The sequence below is a fragment of the Macrobrachium nipponense genome, chromosome 26 (assembly GCF_015104395.2).
Source record: "Macrobrachium nipponense isolate FS-2020 chromosome 26, ASM1510439v2, whole genome shotgun sequence".
Classification (NCBI taxonomy): domain Eukaryota; kingdom Metazoa; phylum Arthropoda; class Malacostraca; order Decapoda; family Palaemonidae; genus Macrobrachium; species Macrobrachium nipponense.
The window spans coordinates 66,838,091-66,846,719 of NC_087215.1; the positions used below are offsets into that span (position 1 = coordinate 66,838,091).

General features: G+C 34.5%; 1 protein-coding gene and 1 long non-coding RNA gene across 7 annotated transcripts in view; one reads left to right on the forward strand and one right to left on the reverse strand.

The window, feature by feature from the left end:
* LOC135200359 (putative polypeptide N-acetylgalactosaminyltransferase 10) overlaps positions 1-5,217 on the reverse strand; it is a 33,257-nt gene extending 28,040 nt beyond the window's left edge. The window contains exons 1-3 of one of the 4 annotated variants that reach the window (XM_064228962.1): positions 5,199-5,217; positions 2,644-2,887; positions 1,954-2,173 (exon numbers count right to left, since the gene is read on the reverse strand). In XM_064228962.1, coding sequence (XP_064085032.1) covers positions 1,954-2,173; positions 2,644-2,857 — 434 coding nt within the window. In that variant the 5' untranslated portion in view covers positions 2,858-2,887; positions 5,199-5,217. Of the gene's footprint in view, positions 1-1,953; positions 2,174-2,643; positions 2,888-5,111 lie in introns of all 4 variants that reach the window. The other 3 variants (XM_064228960.1, XM_064228959.1, XM_064228961.1) reach the window with 3 other exon arrangements.
* LOC135200362 (uncharacterized) overlaps positions 1-8,629 on the forward strand; it is a 218,663-nt gene that overhangs the window by 174,110 nt on the left and 35,924 nt on the right. The gene's annotated exons all lie outside the window — the stretch shown is intronic.

Consider the following 8,629-nt stretch of genomic DNA (forward strand, 5'->3'; position numbering starts at 1 on the left):
TAAAATCCTTATACACTGTGTTGTAAATGCATTCCTTATATATATTAAATAAAATAATGTATAATTCTATCCTTTAAGAAACCCTCCATTCAATAACCAATGGGCTCTGTATCCACTTCTTGAAATAATAAACTGCCATGTGAGATAACAGTTGAGCGTTCATGCATGATTTGTAACACTGATAAGACTTCAGTTGTACAGTGTTGATGACCTGTCTGATTACAATGACTTACTGATTTGTTCTCCATCAGTAGAAAACATCTGTAATTTCACACACACACAAGCTCAATGTTCTGTTACAACTAAACCTCCAAGAAACAAGTGTTAAAAGATCATAAACCACTAAGCACTACACTAAATACCACTTCTCCCAACAAGTTACAGTCCCAAAAAGTCTAGCCTGGTTACACTTTTCATAAAAATCCTAAAGTTTTCTCCCAAAAAGTCACATTTGTGTATTACAAAATCTAATTTCTTGTTGATAGTTATGAGGATCACCTTGGTAAATTTTACAGAGAAAATAATTTTTTTTATCTGATTAAAGAACTTACAAGCAGTCAGGAGTTATATCTTGGTAAAATTTACATTAAAATCCACAACTTTCTGAATAGTAATACTGGTAACATAGACAAACAACAAATCACGCCAAAAACATACCTCATTTGCATCATCATTATAAATATTTTTACATTTAACATTCCTTGTCCTACTACTCCATCTTTGACATCTCAGCATTTTTTCAGCCTCTTGATACTAACAGCTCTCTAGTGGAAACTTCCAACCTAACTCTGACTATGAACCTTTAAATTCTATACATGGTCACTTATGTTTTTTTCAAAATCTCTTCCATTTTTCTTGTCAATGTCCATGTTTCGTTTGTATAAAGTACCCTTAATTACCATTTGTCTTTACCCTCTCTACTAACTGGATATTTTTAATTACCAGTAGTAAGTTATCTCTCACTATTTCATCCATGCTACTGTTATTCTCTCATTTTACTGCTCTTGCAGTGCCTACATCAGTTTAGTGGGCCCTAAAGTTAACGGAAATGCTCTACCACTTCTAAGTCCTGCCTATCAATCACAACAGAGTTCTCAATTCCCTCTCTAACCCAGTTGCTGTTGTAACCCATTTCAGGCATCAAAAAACAGCTTCACTCTATTTACATTACATTACATACCATATGACTTTTTTCCCACTCTTCTGGTTCTATCTCTTCCTTTATCAGATTATCATATATTCTAGTTAGTGCATGGATGACTGGCTCTCCTGTTGCTTATTTTAAGTCACTTATTCTGGATGGTTCTGGGAGTTCTCCATTTTCCATCTTCCTTAGGTTGTTTTAACCTTTTCTGCTGTTATGTTCCCTACTACACTTTCTGTAAGGCCAATGCCCTCCACTTCATTGTCGTTTTTTTATAAGGCTTTTAAAACACTGCCTCTTCATTCCGGTATTTCTTTAGTTTAAATTTATACTCTATATTGTAACTTTTTATGTACCTTGCCCCTTTTACATCTTTTCTATCTTTCCTTAATTACTTTCTTATCCTCAATATTTTCTTTTTTCCCCTCTGCTGTATTAAGATTCTGATTCTTTTCTTCCCAACTTTACTCTGGCCACCTGCTTTACCATCCCTCTTCTTTTTTTTTTATATATAATCTCTGTCCTCTTCCCTTCTTGCCCTCTGCCAGAGCATGAAGGCTTTTATTTTATTTTATTTTTATTTTTAAATTAGCTTTGTGTACTGTAATTTTCCAACCATATTTTTCCATCTCTTTAAGCTTTCGCTATTATCATCCTACACACCTCTGCTACATTTTGTATGCTTCCTTTAAAAATGTAACCGAAGTATTAATGCTTGAATAAACTAAATTCCAAAAATACATTTGATTTGACTAAATTTTACGGCACTATGAATCTCTATAGGAGATAACTGTTACACAAAATCTTACTTTGGGTGGCGGATGTCTTGCATTGAGCGATTCAAAGCAACGTCATCTGAAGCTCGAGCATTAAATCCATTCACCTTATACAGCTGATCTTTCTCATGGTTAAACTTAGCTGGCAGGTAATAGGCCTGACCTTGCTCTCCAGGGCCAGTCTGCTGACTTTCTGCTTCCAATCTGGCATAATCATTCCAGTCTTTATAGCCACTTGGTTCAGGGAGTTTCTCTGAAAGAGACAAGGCACAGGCATATAGGATCATGCTACGTCATATATACTGAAACACTGCTGCTCAGCTTGCTGTAATTTATCTGCAATTTATATGATTAAAAAGTAACTATGGCATAAAATTTTGATTAGAAAAGACAAAGAACTTCAATGAACATACACAATTTACACAAAGTAATATAGAAAACTCAAAAGGGGGGAGTTTTCCTCACTAAAATCATAAAATTTTCCCAATTTATGGATGAAGTAACCTTATCATGGATTAATGCCGGTTACCTAGAAATTTTGAATATCATTGAAATAGTCAACATCATCAAGGACTACTGCAACTCATCCATGGCATAATGTTTTCAAAATTTTATCTTGACACCACTAAGAAACAACTTTGGAGGGAATTCATAAAGATTATACTGACAAGTGACAGAATTCAGTAAATGGAATACTAGTCATCCTAAACCAATATAACTTACTATGTGAAAGGGTATCCTGGGTATCCTTCTTCATAACTGCTGCCTCAGCTTTCACAGGCTGGGCGGCTGCTTTTTCTTCACGGGGAATAACATGTCCTTCTTCGGAAATTGCGTCCTTTTGTGCCTGTCTCACAGTCAAGTATGTTCCAGCCAAAAACAAAGTCAAAGCGACTGCTATCTTCACCCACCAACGCAGATTGCGACGTAACCGCATTGTTGAGACTTACTACATTTCAGTACTGTACTGAAAAATTCACAGCTATGAAAATATAGTAAAAAATCATAAAATTACACATTCAGGATAATTTACATTTTTCCAAAATATACAATCCTCAAGTCTTTTATATGGATATATCTTTGGCAAAGCTGGTTAGGTCTTTGAAGTTTGGTAACAAGCGGGTTGGGGGACAATCCCTTGACTGTTAACATCACTTTTTCTTTTGTTAACATAATTAAAGGTTGGATAATGTTAACACTTCAAGTTGGTCTATCTAGGAAAACTTTATGAAATTTATTTCTATGAAGATACAAACTTTTTCTTTTATAGGCGACTCGCTCCTCAGATATTGTGTAACGAACATGACTGGTGCTGGTTTTCCTACTCAGAAGTGCCAGCTTCCCAGTCTCATACATAACTTGGAAAAGATAGCTCTCTGTAACCAAATGTACAACCTCACACATATACTTGTAGAGCATATATGGATGTCAAGGTTAACAGGGTCTATTTCAAGTTTGGCTTCTTTGTAACTTCATTCTATGGAATTAAAGAGGCCTCGTTTCCCAGCAGGGATGGAAAGACTAGATTGGAAAGTAGCAACACCATTGAAAGGGAATCTCATGATGATAAGTCTCTACTACCTAGCCATTATTTTGATATAAGGAAATAGAGGACGTTACACCAAGCCATACGTACACAGCCACAGGTTACATAGCAGAAGAGAGAGGAAGAGAAGAAGCAGCACAGGAAACTCAACTGACAGGAGTACCTGAGCAGAATAAGCTGCCAAAGCAGTGTGGGTCACAGGGGAAACACTCTCAGTGCCTTAGCGAGAAGTTTCAGCAAATCAAGATATCTCAGCTTGTGGGGAGAGAAGCCACCTAGTACATTCAAAGACCAAGATTGACCAAGACACATTTAATCACTACAAATCAGGCGGAATAGGGAAAAGTGTGTGCCATGATGTCTTCCGGTACAGTCCTTTGGTCCAGCACAGAAGAGCAGAATATAGGAACTTCCTATTTAACCTTTTGGAAAACACATCAATTATAAGGGTTCCTTAAACCTTGAATGCTCTTTCTGCTGTGGGTGTATGTTCTGACCATGGTAACTTGAGTTGGTCTGCCCTAAATTCTGCAAATTAAGATATACCTGGTTGTCTGCTCAACAGTATTCTTACAACTTACAAGATACAAAGATCAGCAAGTCATGAGATACTTACTGAGACATACAGATCCTGGTTAAATGGGCCCAAGCAGACATCTAAGTGGATAACCAGAAGAACACCTGTAGGGCACAGGGTCTGAAACTGGTATACATATGGAAGACAGTCCCATCACCAACAAAGCAGAAGTATACGTACTGTACTTCTGAGACACTAAAGGATGGGTATCTGAAAATACTTCCACCTCCACCTCCAACTGATCTACCACTAATTAACATTTATACTTTAAATGAGTCAGCAAATTTCTCACAATATCTCAATAAATTTATCGAATTAAGTTTCACCTATTCTATATTATATACGTCCATTTCTATGTTGTTTAGTCAAGAAATTTTACTAAAAAATACCTTCTGAGTGGAACTCTTTTGAAGAATTATAAAGTTATTTATAAAGCGACAAAAATCCTAAAATAAAAAATAATCAAAATATCAAAATATTTACATAATGCCAAGGCAACAAAATTCATAAAATAAATAATTAAAATACCAAATAATTTATAAAGCCAGAGCAAAAAAATTAATAAAATAATTATAACGCCAAATTATTTATAAAGCCAGGGTAACAAAAATCATTAAAAATAAGCTTAGTAACACTAGAAAACCACATTATCATCCGACCTTCAGCCTATCCAATAAGCCTAGAAAATGTCTCATCCTGCCCATGCCCTAAGAACCTATAGGTAGTAGGCCTATTTTATGCAAGAATCCGCCCCCCGAGATATGGCTAGTTTATGGGTATACGCCCCCCTTCCCCAATTTACTATTGCCCCCAAAAAAACTGCTCTGCGGGCCATATATCTAACAGAATGTTCATAATTCAAAAGTTCGCGTTGTGTATTAACAAAATTTATCTAATAAATTATATTACGTGACACAGTAACTTAGGCAGGCCTACGGCCTAAGGATAAACTAGACATAGAATAGGCCTGCCGGTAGGCCAGTCAGTCCTATAGATTATGTATTAAATATAAAGCAAATATTTTTATCTCGCTTTTATTTAAATATTAAGAGCCTAAAGTCGTCTTACGTACAAAGAAGAAACGCCGGATAGTTAGTAGTTGATGATACGCTGCCACCTGTTAATAAATATTGACGTCACAAAAAGTAAACAAACCTGCAGATAGCAGTCATAGATATGTAAGAAATAGATAAAGCGACAAAATGCTTCAGCACCGGCCTGATAGCTGACATATTTGAAATGCAGAGCATTCATATGCTGTATTCATGTCTTCCTTAATATTCTTTGCATTCAGAAACGTATATTTACCATACTTAAGGCTTTCGGTGTCTATTTGAATCAATATGCGAATGAATGAAAACCATGGTGCCTTTTTTTTTTACTTTAGCTTTCACGGATTTTTCTTCTTTTTACAGTTCTCATAAGAATGGCATGCTCCTTATCAAGCTGCATTTGTTAATTGCAATAGTTTTCTCATTATTTATGCTCTAGTCCTAATTTTGTCAATCTAATAACCTCGGCGATTACATTAGAGGATGGTCATTAATCCCTAATATTAAAAAGAACATTTTCCCTACAATTTCTTTATTTAAATTGGATAATCATGCATACTTTCCAAATTAAATTTAACACTTCATCTGTGGAAATGCTTAGCATCTTGTGACTGCTTATGATTTTGTCTCTTGCTACACCCGATTAAGACAGCTGTGTAGTGATCACTGAATTGCACACATGTACGTATATATCACTAGACTGCCTCGTGTTCCAACGCATGTTATGCATAAATTACCCGAAGTAGTTAGGATTCGCTGTCGTAAATTGACGATCATATACAACTTTAATAACGTCCAGCGTATAGAATAGAGTAGGATGCCCACATAAATTAAACCACAGGAAATAACATTATACCAAGTATACAATGTGTATACCTTCCCATATTACTAACTTGAGTAAAGAGGAGTTTACAAAGGGCAAATCTGTGGCAAGTCGCAACCAATCCTGTACTTATATTACTGTACTCTGAATGACCTGACTGTCTATACTGCCAGCCGCATATTCCACTACATTGTATATTTAACGTTGCTAGCCTAAGTATAGCTACATACCAAAGTTTGATTTTGAAGCAGTATACTTGTGAGGATTTATTCTTATGCTAGAATGGTGAAAGTTATCAAAGCAAAAACTCCTAGAAGTGAATTTCGTGGGTTTCTGTAGTCAGTCTGCAAGTGTTAGCTCTTTTTATTATTATCATTATAAAATTAAACAAAACAACAGAGGTTAACACTTTACATGTTATTGTCCCCCAAAAATATATGACTTTTTCAGTATTTCCCATAACTTCTACAAGTTTGGTAATTTTTTCTTATTTTTTTAATGTGCTGAATTGTCAGTGGTCCATCGATCTAATGCAGATCAATGCTCGTGACCAATATATAAGTAGCACAGTTTTATATAAAATGTAGCAAAGTTGTTTTGAGAATGCGTAGTAGTTAGCACTCAAATTTTTGTACTGTAGCATTTGATTATTTCTGTACTCTCGACCAATGCATTGTATACAAAGTTTATATCGAGTATCATGTCACTACCATTAAAATATTTGCAAGTATATATGTGGCATAGTATTAAAATTAAGAGCTTCTTTCTTCCTCTAGGTAGAACATTTAAAATTATTTCATGAACAAGTCACAATATCATTGTATGTCATGTAACAATGCAATATTGACAGTAATCACTCAGCTTTTGCTAAAATATTGTCATTATGTGATGATGCATCTCCTTAAAGAAATGAAATGTCATGATTATGTTAGTTGTCATTTTCATATTTACAAGTAGTGTACTGTTCTGCCATATGAAAGTTATTTTATTATTATTATTATATAATATTATAAAGGTTTAGTTTATCCAGACCTCTGAGCCTAATAAAGGCTATTCTCGGGCTGGGTATAACTGCCATGACTGGAAATATTATTCAAGTCCATGGAACTTTTCAAGATACAGTATGTATTTATCATGATCTTCCATCATTCTCCCCATAAATGAGACATTAGGGTCATCCACAATTTCAGATAGCCAAGATGATAATATGAAAGAGTGCATAGCCAGTTCAGGCCTTTTAGTTACGTAAGGAGAAATATATAGTGAATATCTTAAGCCAGCGAAATGACTTGAGCATCTTTGTGAGGTTTCATCGTTTTGGCAGTTTAACAGATCTTGGGTATGTTCTCTAATAGAAAGCACAAATGCTGGTAAGCTTGAGAACAAAGTCAACATAAAATTAGGTCGAAATCAAACAAAACTTACACAGTATCTCTACTTCACTTTGGAGGAAGTGACTTCATTGAACAAGAAAGTTCCATACATCAATTTTAACACCACAGAGGCTTTCGTCGATGTAACAATTGACAAGGGTTTACAAAATCTATGAATAACCCACAAGGTTTACAAAATAACATGAGAAAATACCACCTTTATTGGTGATTAGTGACCTGTGATGGAAATGTTGAAACTAATTGTGCATAAACAACTTAGCAGATATTCATCTCTTAAGTCAACTACAGTTATGAAAATATCTGAATGAAATGAGAGGAGGTTCTATCTAGGTTAAAGCTCCTAAAAGCCGTAACTGCAGTCTGGACACGTTGTATGGGTTAAACATATAATTACACATACTTTTCAAATTATATTCTTTCTACCAATACAATCGGGAGCAAATAATATATAACTATTTACATAGATGCAACTGTTAAATATAATTGTTACATACTGTGGTGTAAAACAAGGAAATATTACAGTAACAGCTACAATTCATGAAAAATATGAAGTGAAATACACTCATAACAAATGTAATAAGAGTAAAGTCCAAAATATACACCAAGTTATTCATGAAATTTTAGCATCTTCACTTTTACTGCTTTCTCCTTTGTGTGCTTCCTAAATCACTGGTGCATGCTATAAAGCGGGTTTGATTTTGATTGGTTTCTTCCTTAAATTACACCCACAGACTGGCAGTAAATGCAGTTAAAAAATATGTTACAATTCTTCCTACCATTTACATACATAAATTTCTTGAAAATTAATTCAAAATCAAATAACGAAACTTCTAAAACTACTACATACTGGTAATTCATAGATTTCACCATTGTATTACTTGCAAACATTTTATTGAACGGTACCGTAAAATCAAGACAGTGGGAACTACTTCACTAGTACAGTAATTCATTTTCCCAAGAACCTGAGGAAAAATTGAGTTTCTCATAATCAAAGTTCATGATGTATGCACTGACCTTGAAAAGTAATACCACCTTTATAAAGAAAGAAAGAAAGAAGAAAAATAATCATCAAGGGATTCCATAAACATATCAATATAATTTTGGCATCTTAACAAAACAAATATCATGATGATGAAGACTAGAAAGTATTGTCCTTCTCGGATAAAACAAACCCATTTGATGACATATCTTTTGGTTATAAAAAAATCCATTTCTAGTGTTATCATGGCTCTAAATTAATCTTTTCAGTACAGTACGATGTACGATACAACAAAACTCTCCAGTGACAAAAGAAATACAGCAAAGAAAACATTTTTA